The sequence below is a fragment of the Phallusia mammillata genome, chromosome 5, assembly GCF_965637545.1.
Source record: "Phallusia mammillata chromosome 5, kaPhaMamm4.hap1.1, whole genome shotgun sequence".
NCBI lineage: Eukaryota > Metazoa > Chordata > Ascidiacea > Phlebobranchia > Ascidiidae > Phallusia > Phallusia mammillata.
In genome coordinates this window covers 4,927,854-4,939,589 of record NC_137256.1, presented here as the reverse complement: position 1 = coordinate 4,939,589, position 11,736 = coordinate 4,927,854, and the positions used below count along the sequence as shown (strand labels likewise).

Below are 11,736 nucleotides of genomic sequence, written 5' to 3'. Positions count from 1 at the left end.
TTGCTATTGTGTAACTGTATACAAAAAAATACATACTACAATCTGAACCTAAGTTTTCTAAATCGCACACTAAACAGCGCACCTTGCTGCCACAATGTCCTGGTTACTTTGGACGTCTTGTCCCTCAATCACTTGATCTGTTTCAAAGTAAAAGTAGATCAGACGTACACTTACCAGAAAAAACATCGAAAGTAATCCAAGGCGTGCACACACCTGCCGGTTTGTGGGGCAAATCGCTCAGCATGGAAGAGTCGATGACTACCGCTGTTTCCTCTTGACCATTTTCCTTGAGCAAGGTTACCTCTTGTAGGTTTGTGCTTCCCTAAACGGACGTCGAATGCATATTGTGCCAAGCATATGAAATACAATACAAACATGCGAGCTTACTGGTTGTGTTTCCGATTCCACGCTCGTAAGACTAATGATTGCCAGGTCTTGTATAGGCTCCTTGTCCGCAGCCTGGTTGGCATCTGCATAATGTTACAACGGTTTTGTCATTGTTTGCCCAAACGCGCAGATGTAAACTTCAAAGCACAAAAAGTTGCGTGCGACTTAACGACGCCGTTCGCTGTTACGCCTGACAGCGTTTACGTAACCACAGCTCGTGAAAATTGCAGCGAGTATTTTTTATGGCAGTAAAATGCCTAAAAAACACATACGCAAGCGCGCCTAAAAAAGCGTTTGTTAACACACATTACCTGGTGTAATAGTGCGGGAGCTCGTCTCTATACCGTGGCCACCTTGATCAGCGCCTTCGCAAATTTCGTTGGGAAGTGTACTGGCCTTTGCAACAGGTGTTGGCGCAATACACGATACATCGTCTTTAGTTGGACTCTCATTCGTATCAGTACCTCGCTCTCCTGAAATTCCTCCGGCAACCCGCGCAAAACCATTTTTCTTGTTTTGTTGTGCTGGCTGAGGCTGGAACACAAACAAAAGCTGGCAATCGTGGTCTCTAACCCATTTTACTATTTGACGCACACGCGCTGCCTGGCAGTAAAGGAAAAAAATCGAATGGATAATTTCCCTCCTGCTCGCCGTCTATTTGCTAACACATTAAATATCCACTTTTAGCTTTTCCGGAATATCTTCAATTTCCTGCAATTCTGGCAAGCGATGCTGCTGACAACTGTGAGCAATTTTTTCCCTCGGGCGATTGCACGGCCAAGCATTTTTTAATAGTTTAAAAACAGTAAAGCTAAAACGTGACCAACTCAGTTTGAGCGACAGCAACGAATTTCAGCGTTGTTAGTTGTTACAGTAACCAGTCTAGCGTATAGGTAAAAAGCAACAAAGAAAACGGTTTGGGTTACAATACATAAGTGTCGTTTTGCGTTACAGCAAGGTAAACGCCTCTTAATGCACTTATCAGACGACCTTTGCTATTGTTACATGAACCACACACAATACCAATGAGCCCTACTGAGAAATGATGTCTTGAGTTATATTCCCCATCACATGACTATTACTCATATATTGCGCAGATACGACCTGTCGCTACACAAAACAGGCGTCAAATATTTACTTTCCAACCGAATCTTTTGTGGTTATCGTCGTTTAGAAGAAAGAGGTTGCAGCGACCTTTCCCTGTACCTTAGCCGTTTCAAATACGAGCCTATATATACGTATTGACTTGAGGATGCTTTGGTACTCGATATACGCACCGGTATCGTTGCACTCCACTGAATATGTATAGGAAACTCAAATGTACGTTACACTTACAGGTTTAAAGAATCCAATGTCAAAAATATTTCACATAACAATGAGTGCCTACGCAAGCAGTGCCGGATTAAGGGTCTGTTGGCCTGTAGGCACATTTTATAAGTGGCCCGAAAATCAGGGTTGCCAACTAACAAATTAGAATTACCAGTGTTGCAAAATCATTGTCGCAAAGATCGTTGTTGCAACTATAACACAGGGTACCGTGCAAAAACTTGGTCATATGCCTAACTAAATGACAACTTTGTTTTTTGAATTGAAAACGCGTTAACTAGATTTTGGAGGTCAATCTTACGGAGTAGTTTTTAAGTGGCCTGGATTTTCTGATTTTAAAGTGGCCTAGATTTTTGACTGGCCTGTAGGCACGTGCCTACTTTGCCTAATGGTTAATCCAGCACTGTACGCAAGCGTCACATTTTAACGTAAAATCAAGATTTTTAGTAAGGTTGGCTCGAACAACTAATCCCATTGTAAATCTATGGCTCTGAGATGGATGAAACTCTAATTCGTTAATACTTTTAGTTTTTAATTTCGCCACAGGTATACCATGTAACGCTGCCAGCCTTCTATGACAAAGCAAAACTAATCAAGTTTTTAGATAAATAGCACATCGTTATAAGTTGACAACCCACATCTCAAGCTATGTATACACTTTACGTAGACAACGTAGTTGTTTATTGGACATAAATATCATGTAATGGCTAGAACTGCAAATCCCACACAGCATTCTTAAAATACGCCTATGACTTTTAACTATGACGAATTTTCGAATTTGCAGTGTATAGGGCTTCTCTAAAATACGCAATCTACTTATAAAAGATGTAAAACTTTAAAATGTTTACGGTTACGGCTATTAGGGCCAGATTGAAGATTTGTAATAACAGTAAAATTACAATTAAATCTCAGATACCCCTTTTGGGCTAATATTCTCACACGCGTTGGGTCTGGCACCAAACACCGCATGGTATGGCATGTTAACGCTTCGAAAAATATTAGCCCCCAAAAGATATCAAAAATTGAATTATACTGTTATTACAAACCCTCACCCAGACAGACCTAATTACCGTCACCATTTTTATGAGTTTTATAAGAAAATTGCGTATTTCAGAGTAGTTCGTGTGTAGAGTCCATACTGCACAAAATATATTGCAAGCCGAAAATTCGGGTATTATTCCATCTTGGCAAACGTTTTTTGAAGGTAATTATACAAAAACAAATCGTAAATTTTCAATAGAACCTGATAGTCAGTTGGCTTGAAATTCGAAATGTCCCATAAAATTATTAAAAAAACAAAATATTTTGTGGCCCTACTACAGTGTTTTTTAAGGTGTTTTGGGGGACCGAAAAATTTCTCCAGCGGTTTCCCAAAATTTGGACTTATTTAAATGAAACACTTGCGGTCTCTTAAAACTACTTAGCGGTCACCCAAACCAAACCTTAAAAAAACCCTGGCCCTACTTGCTGGGAAACTTACCTTTTCTTGAAGGGGAGCCGGTTTTCGCTTTGAAAGGATGTTCAACTTAACAACGTTCAAATTTGTGTTTTTTCGTGGGCCAGGCTTTGAATTTTTTGTGTCTCCTACTCGAACCTCACGTTTCTTCTTACTTTCTGTGACTTCAATCTTCATTCGACCCGGTGGAACTTTACCTTTATCAGCATCTACACGTATAACAATTGTCAAACACAGTTTTTAACTCTCACCGCAATTGTTAACTCTTCCTACCTGTTTCATTTCTGCTTTCAGATACTTCATTCATTTCTTATTTTTCTGCGGTCACAATACCGAATAACAATGTCTCTTCATTCAACAATTACACATGAATCATAAACTAGCAACTGCAGCCAATATGAAAACAATGAGTTTGTTTCCAGAATCACTCAACAACAATCATTTCTTACCCAACAATGCGTTTGTTACGTCATAAATCTGTTGCTTAGCTTGCCTAATTTTTGTGTAATCTTTGTATCGCTGAGTTGCGTAATCAGGCAAAAATCTTTTTACAAGGGGTAAGAAAAATATTGAGAAGTTATTGGCTTTGAAAAAAATAAAAAAAAATTATTGGCTTTGCATTAGGACTTATTAACGCAAGATTAAAAAGCCCATCAGAATAGCCATGTGATCAGTTGAGGAGCTCACAAAATATTTTTTATCAATACAACGAATGTATGTATTTTGATACACATCTGCGCGGCTGTATGCATTCCTCCATCAGCGGAGTCCTGTGGCTACACGCATAGCAGATAATTTTGGCTTTGCATCTTGGGGGATAGTACGTTTTTATTCACCAGGCTTTTCGACGAAATATTTTAACTTTTTTTTTTTTGAAATATTTTAACTTTTAGGTTTTGAAATTCCAAGGGGGAAAGTGCCCCATCTTGAAACCTACGTGCCTGAGCCCATGGCAGCACGCGCATAGGTTGTGTAAGTAAAACACAACCACCATGTTCTTACACGGTTTTGCGTTGTAATCCAACCTCAAACACTCGCACGTTTTCTGTAGGTTGAACCAAATTTAAGTGGAATTCAAAGCACCAAATCAATAACTGAATTGCAAAGATGCTGGCAGCAAGACTCCAAAAATGTGTCATTAATCACCAAGAATAAAAAACAACACTTTAAAATATTTATAAATAACAATGCTTTTATTCCCTCTTTGTGTATGCAGGTTCAATCTGGTAGTATAACTAAAAGCTTTTGACCATAGAAAAAAAACTTGCTGTAAATAAACATGCATATTTAACCATCGCTGCAGGAAGTACACTTGAAGTAGAAAAAAACAGGGCAGTGCCAAAACACAGTTAAACTTAACAATATGGCAAGAACTTACAGAATACAAAGCATTACAACAACATTATTTAACAAAACAGTCTCCTTGTAAAGTATCACTGCAATGTTATTTAACACAATAATAATGATGAACTTATAGAATAGAAATGCAATAACAATCTTTGTGTTGTCGCAAATATATATACAGCAGCAATTCGCACACATGATCATACACTCAGATATAAGTGACAGGTGTTATTATTGTACAAACTTTTTGTACCAGCCTACAAGTCAATAAACTTGTTGATTAGGATTCCTGATCGAAAGTACTAACAACATACCACAATCTACTTGATGTGAGATGTACACATATTGAAGACTTGAAACATGTACACATATTGAAGACTTGAAACAGAAAATTATAACAAAAAATATAAAATATAGTGTGCAAGCATAATAAAATATGTTTAAAGTTAGTGGGTTTCATGCTGACCACGTGCAAAATGACAGGCAAATGTAAGTTTATCTTTACAGTCTGTGCCACATACATTACATCTGAAGGGATTATCAAAGCCATGGCACCCCATATGAACAGTAAACATAACATAGTCTTGAAATGATATCAAACAATGATTGCAATCAAATTCTTTGATGTCTTGGTTAGTTGTTACAATACCATCTTGAAAAGAAGTTTCTTTGGAAATAGATAGGACTGATGATGAATGTGCAAAGCTGCCTGAACTCTGATCATCAGATGATGCTGAGTTTGTTCTTGCAGATCGATACTGGGGCGGTGAAACAGGTGTTAGAGACTGTGAAGACATTGTTGGAACAGGGATGACTCGATTTCGGTCTTTGCTGCTCTGATACAATGGTATATGCTGAGGATTGCTGGACACTGTAAAAGATGTAGATGTTGCAAGAGACATGTCATTATGATGAGATTTGTTACTGTGATGAATAATTGGCATTTCCAAAAAAGCATCCTGCTCATCCACTGAATCAGATGTTGTTGCTTGCAAATTTGTTAGATCATCTATTGTTTGTATATTGTCAATTGAGCGCCTTTGCAAAGGCTGCTCTACACTTTCATATGTAGCTTTGTCCATTCTTTTGTGATTTTCAGTTGTTGGGAAGACAGTTCCATGGGAAAACTTACAAGTCGTGTTCTGTTTTGGTTGCATTCCTGGTGCAGCGACAAAAGTACTTTGTACTTGTTTCCAGTTGCTTGAAGATATTGGTAATTCATTGGCAGTGTTGCTGGAGGATACAACTCCACCTCTTCGTGGCAGAAGTTTGGCTGAATTAATTTTTCCAGTGCCATTTACCCGTCCATTGTATATTCTATGGATTGGCATGCGCTGTATTGTACCTTTGAGCAATGATAAGCGGGAAGGGGCAGAGTGCTTTCGTTTTCTGTGGCTGTTTAAATTGCTTTTGTCACTAAATGCCCGGCCACAAAACTCACAGTGAAAAGGTTTTTCACCAGTATGTCGCCTCATGTGAACCCTCAAATTTCCAGGATAATATGAGGAAAAAGAACATTTTAAACATTGATAAAGTCTTTTGATTTCACCATCATCACTACTGACAGCACTTTGTATAGAAGTAATCTGTATGTCCCGACTTGGCTCCGTCATTTTAATTCAGCAGTGAGTTCTGTAAAAAGGAATATAATGCGCTATTTATGCCTTTGATTATATTTTTCGTTTCTGTATTTTCAACCAAGACGTTTTCGCATCTGTTTCTTGATCATGTGTCACTATTGCGGTGTTTTGCAAATTTTCGCAGAGTTTTATGTGCGGAATACACAACACAATTGACAATTTATGACTTATACAAGAAAAAAAGTGCATAACTGACCATATCGCACATAGTTGCTAACCAAATGGGCGGACGTTTTTAGAACACCGTTACCATACATTAAAAACCGTTTATTTACTTCAATTACACGGCGAACACCGACTTCCTTTTACAAAGTGCTCGAAACAATTAAACAAAACCAAAAGTTTGTTGCCTTCGGCACTTGGTGTCTCGCTTGTTAATTTGCTTTGCGTAAAATCGTTTTTTGAAGATTGATCATTGGTGGTTTGCTCACTTTGCTTTTAACCACGATTTATGTAAACATAGCTGTTTAGTAAAATGATAATTTGGATTATCGCTTTTTAATTTAATTCACTAATTATGCAGCAAAGACAATCAACTGCAAGTCACATTGTCCGGATCAAAATCAGAGAGACTTTGGTCCGGATGATGTTTGTGTTGTTTTGGTCTGCAATGCTACGGATGAAAGTAAAATTTGCAGCGTGTAAAGTTGGTTTGTTGTGAAATAATGTGCAAGTTGAGTTGAGGTTATTTTGTTTGGCGAAAGAAAACATTTTTGCATTAAAAAAGAGAAGAATTCAAAACTTTATTAAGCGCAAGAGAGTGAAGCGCAAAAATTGGTGCATAATGGGGCATGGAGTGGACTGCTAAATCTAAACAGCAGTTTTTTGAGTGTATTTGGATCGTTTCATTTGCACTGCTTCTGCTATATATGTTGTGCATGTGCCTTTTGAACATTTTAATTATTATGGCATGGTTCCAATTTTGGTTTTTGCAATAAGTAGTAAAATATCTCTCGGACCCTTATACTTTTTAGAAAGAGAAAAATTAAGTTTCCTAACCTTGTATGCCTGCGCCCTGCAGTGCACTACTGCACTGCTTGCTGATAAAATATTTTGGGGGAATGGAGAATAAAATGGGCTCCTCTAAAATACGCAATCTACGCAATCTGCTTATAAAACGTATGCAACCTTTAAAAAAATGTTGACGGTTAGGGCTTTTAGGGTCTGGGTGAGGGTTTATAATAAAATTAACACTATAATTTAGTTTTAGATGTCCAGTTTGGGCTTAATATTCTCATATGTGTTGAGAGTGGTACTAAACACTGTATGGTACCGCATGTTAACACTTGTAGAGAAAATTAGACCTGAAACGCATCTGAAATTAAATTATAAAGTTAATTGTATCACAAACCGTCACCCTGACCCTAATAGCCCTAACCGTCAACATCTTATTTAGTTTTTGTTAGTAGATTGCGTATAGTTTGCGTAGATTGCGTATTTTAGAGTGGTCCGAATAAAATAACTTAAAGATATTTTTTTATTGACAGAAATTTTTTGCTAAGTTAAAACTGTATATATTGTAAATTGGCGCAAATGGATCATTATTCACGATCACGCTCTCGGGAGAGCTCAAGAGGCAACACATATGAGAGATATAATAACTATTCATCCAGAATCCATTCCTCATCATCTGTAATTAAATTCTAGTTCATGTATATGTTATTTATCAATTAAATTATGTATGTCATTTCCAATTCTCATTGTATTTTCCTGCGTAAGATCTAAAATAGTTCCTCGCATTTTTTTGTGATTTTTGGAACATTTTTAACTTTGGACCTGGCAGTCATAATTTTGTTTGTTGATACCTGTTATTTGGAAAAGCTATGAAAAAAATCACCCTTTCGAGTGTGGATATTATATACTGTAGTACAACTGTGTTTGAACATATACTTTTCTTTACCTGTGAAAAAAAATCTAGGAAAGAAAGCATGAAGATGCTGATCACCATTCTAGCTGGAATGAAGGGCATTCAAGAACACAAAATGATATTGATGATGTTAATGATGAGGCCGCTCTGTATTTCACAGATTGCATTTTGTATCCCCCACAAGAAGGCATTGGTAATGTATTTCGCAAAATGTAAACTTCACTGATTGCAGTCAATAAGGTTTAATTTGCAAATTTTAAACCTTGTATCCTAGTATGAAAGAATATGTAAATTAAATTGTCAAATACTTGTAGTAGACCACTTCCCCTCAAGTGGTGTTACTTTATAAATAATAAGGTTTTACCTGAAGTGTTTGTATTTACTCGCCAATTGAATTTGGTTTGTAGATCGACCTTATGGAGAGAGGGCGAAAAAAAAGCCTATTGGTTGCAAAACTATTTATGTAGGGGGATTTCCAGATCCTTTAAGACATTCTTTACATAGAGGTAGGTTACAAATGTATGATTTTCTGATAAAACTCACATTCTTACTGTTACTATGTTTCATATGTCACTGTACAGTCGAAAGCATTTTGCATGAAGTCTTTACCACTAACGGAGGGAAAATAGACAGCATAAGGTCTAACAACAGAGGGTTTTGTCACATTCGATTTGAAAAAACTGAAAGTGTAGAAATGGCACTGTCAGTCCATGGTAAGCCTACCTAAATTTTTGCACCGCATTATTTTGTCAGAATAAACAATTTTTTAATTATAGGATATAGTATGCTAATTAAGCAAGATCGGGGAACCCCATTTAAGTTCCGATTAACTGTTGATTATTCTGAGTCACATGGAGACTGGGAAGAATATGAAGCAAGGCAGGTCATTGCCAAGAAACTCCATCTTGATAGTTGTCCAATTTCATCAGTACCAGGGTATAATGTGCGGGAAGCCGACAAAGTCCAACAAAATCTTAAAAGTAAGGCAGCTTTTTAAAAGTTTTTTTCTAATTAACATTATTGTGTTTTTGGTGCAGGTGATGAGAAGTTTGAAGAAAGTGTGGTCATACTACGTTATTGGTTAAACTCTGGGGCAATGGAAAGACAGAAATCTGACACATTTTATAACCTTTTGCAAGTTACACATGCCCAGGTAAAAAGAGGTGAAAAACTGTGGTTTATATGTATTTAATATTTATGTTGCTTATTTCTCAGGTCAAACGCTTGGATGATGAAAAAACGATGTTGAAATCAGAATTTGATGAAATTAAAAACAGATTTAAGAAAAGGACTGGAGAACTTGAAAAAATGTGTAAGTTTAAGTGTTGTTGTAGTCTTTATAATTTTCACAAACTAAAACAAAATCAGTCAATAAGTCATAATTTTTACTTTTGCTCTCACCAATGCCTTGGTGGACTTGTATGTACAAGGCATGTACATCTGTAAGTTGTAGCAACAATCCAGACAGTAAGAAGGTCTTTATGATAGAAAGTGCAATTTTTCCATTACTCTTCTGCAGTTGACCACCTTGTCAAATTGTATGAAGATGCCAAAAAACAGAAGTGCTGGGACAGATTTACAAGAGCCCAACGAAAATCCATAGATGGTTGGCTAAATACTGCCAAGGTAAAGTTTCTTCAGATTCCATTCCAATCTTTCTTATCTTTTACCATTACTATCGTTAAAACTGTATGGTAAGTATGTACAGACTGGGAATTGCATGTCCAGCATGAGGTTTTGTAAGCTACCACACAATTTTTTTTCTCTTGGAAGAACAGGAAATACAAGTTTCCAAATGTGTACAAGTACCACACTCAATCGTGTTGCTTTAGTATTTGGAAGTTGAAAGTGATTTTGCCATCTGGATAGCAAAGCATTGGAATGGGTTAATAACTGTTGAGTAAACATTATCGCAGGATCCATTTTGGTTTTGTGGCCATTGTGATTTAGAAACATTTTTTAACAAAAAGGCCTAAAATTTGATATGAAAAAAAAACAAGAACCATTGCAAGCATATGAACCAAAGCCTTTGCTTTGGTTAGTTACAAGGTAGGTCCACAAAAGGAAAGCAATTTCAACATGAAAGGTTTGTAAAGGAGACATTGTTGAAGGTTTCTGATGTCTACTATTCAGTCTTTTCAACAGGAGTTATTTTCTCTCAAATCTGTAAAATGTACATACTTGGTCGAATATTAAACCCGAATTATATTATGTCATGCAGGAGAATCTACCAGCACCAAAACCATGGTTTGGAATGAAGCGACAATCAACCGAAATGGATATTGTTGATCAAGAGAAGCAAGATTCCAAAAATGCCGTTGTTGCTGGTCAATTGAAATCTTGCAATACTCCAAAAACTGATTAAATCTTACTGAAGATGTATGTTTTAGGTTTTTCACATGTAAAAAGGATAAAAACCGAAAATAAAGATCAGCAAACAGATGTAAATGAAACTGAACAATACAAAGAATTCAAAATTTCCAACTTGGAAGAAAACTTGCAGCATATGAGACAGGTTGGTCGTGCCAGCTATAGAACTAATTCTCAAATTTCCCAAAGACCTGACCAAACTCTCAAAAGCCATTTCATAACAAACAATTTTAGGCAAAATTTATGTTAATACCAGTATCCTATTTCAGCAAGTGTGGGAGTTGGTGTCGAAAATGCAAATGAAAGATACAACAATACAAACATACCAAGAGGAAATTGAAGCTCTTAAACAAGCAGAAGACAAAAAAGGTGATCAACATAACATCAATTCATAACTTTTTTATCCATGACACAAGCCAACCGATATATGTTTGTTTATCTTCCTTCTGTAAAGTATCTGCATAATATAGGAACGGTTTTCATTAAAATGGGGTAATCCAAAATTTCCACCATTGGATTTGCATGATGATTTTAGTTTGGACTGACTTTTCTTGTTTCTGGTTTGTATCATCTCAAAATCACATTTAAATTGATGATTTTGCCAATAAATGAAATCTAGTTTCAAACTTGCTCCAACAGATGCTACAAAAATGAAGAAGCAAAAGGAAAAAGTAATTGAAGAAAAAGATGTTAAATTAGCTTGTAAGTTGCCACTTTGGAAATTTCTTTGTTAAAGAACATTTGTTGCTGTATTCAGGATAACCAAAGGCTATGAGAAAGCTAAAAGCTAACCAAAAGGTAACGGCAATGTTATTGGTTAGGTATGGTGGCAAATTTTTTGCGAATTCATCCAAATGGTGCAGCAGAAAAAATGATTTTTGAATACCTTTGTGAATGTGACATTAATGTAAGTATAATCAAACTGTTGGTTTCTAAAAGTTACAAAAACTATTCTTTTCCCATTCAGATCACCATGGAGAAAGTTTGCACACTGTTAAAGCGATTTCCAACTTTGTTCATCAAGCATTCCAAATCGAAAGACGATGACACTAATGTGTACTGGACTGTGTTTTCTTTGAATGAAGTGGAATAGTAATAAAAGTTCATTGCCTGTGAAATACACACAAATTTCTATTTGTTTCCGACTCTAACAATTATGATGACGAAAGCTACAATATTTTAGTTGTATCTTGCTTTTGGATTGATTACCTCTTGTATATTTTGAATACAGTGACTCTTACCTTGTGCTGTATAACAGCATTTTACTTTGCTGTATTTCTGTCTTTTCTCAGTAAAATGAACCATTTTGTTCCTGTTGTGTTTTTACTAGGGTGTGTAGGCTAGGT

At 36.4% G+C, this 11,736-nt stretch overlaps 2 protein-coding genes across 6 annotated transcripts; one reads left to right on the top strand and one right to left on the bottom strand.

The window, feature by feature from the left end:
• Positions 1 to 4,343: 4,343 nt before the first annotated feature.
• LOC145227616 (uncharacterized) lies at positions 4,344 to 6,528 on the bottom strand. Its single transcript, XM_080092488.1, has 2 exons — positions 6,350 to 6,528; positions 4,344 to 6,145 (listed from the first exon to the last, which is right to left on the bottom strand). The coding sequence occupies exon 2, from the start codon at positions 6,124 to 6,126 to the stop codon at positions 4,960 to 4,962; it is 1,167 nt and encodes a 388-aa protein (XP_079948614.1). The 5' UTR covers positions 6,127 to 6,145; positions 6,350 to 6,528; the 3' UTR covers positions 4,344 to 4,959.
• Positions 6,529 to 7,617: 1,089 nt separating this feature from the next.
• LOC145227611 (ecto-NOX disulfide-thiol exchanger 1-like) lies at positions 7,618 to 11,699 on the top strand. 5 transcript variants are annotated; one of them, XM_080092481.1, is made up of 14 exons: positions 7,618 to 7,785; positions 8,072 to 8,213; positions 8,428 to 8,526; positions 8,602 to 8,733; positions 8,797 to 9,000; positions 9,058 to 9,173; positions 9,236 to 9,332; positions 9,540 to 9,646; positions 10,242 to 10,347; positions 10,411 to 10,535; positions 10,660 to 10,759; positions 11,030 to 11,092; positions 11,212 to 11,297; positions 11,358 to 11,699. In XM_080092481.1, exons 1-14 carry the CDS (start codon positions 7,687 to 7,689, stop codon positions 11,481 to 11,483), a joined length of 1,602 nt encoding a protein of 533 aa, XP_079948607.1. In that variant the 5' UTR covers positions 7,618 to 7,686; the 3' UTR covers positions 11,484 to 11,699. The 5 variants fall into 5 exon arrangements, with proteins under 5 accessions (XP_079948607.1, XP_079948608.1, XP_079948610.1 ...); XM_080092482.1 differs by lacking the exon at positions 11,212 to 11,297 and having other exon boundaries at positions 11,358 to 11,508; XM_080092484.1 differs by lacking the exon at positions 11,212 to 11,297 and having other exon boundaries at positions 11,010 to 11,092; positions 11,358 to 11,508.
• The last annotated feature ends 37 nt before the right edge of the window (positions 11,700 to 11,736 follow it).

Excerpts from the sequence above, each read along its gene's own strand:
- LOC145227616 (XM_080092488.1), bottom strand. The coding sequence starts at position 6,126 with ATGACGGAGCCAAGTCGGGACATACAGATTACTTCTATACAAAGTGCT.
- LOC145227611 (XM_080092481.1), top strand. The coding sequence starts at position 7,687 with ATGGATCATTATTCACGATCACGCTCTCGGGAGAGCTCAAGAGGCAAC. Across the intron at positions 8,734-8,796 it reads AATGGCACTGTCAGTCCATG|GATATAGTATGCTAATTAAG; the intron begins GTAAGCCTACCT and ends TTTTAATTATAG. Across the intron at positions 10,760-11,029 it reads ACAAGCAGAAGACAAAAAAG|ATGCTACAAAAATGAAGAAG; the intron begins GTGATCAACATA and ends TTGCTCCAACAG.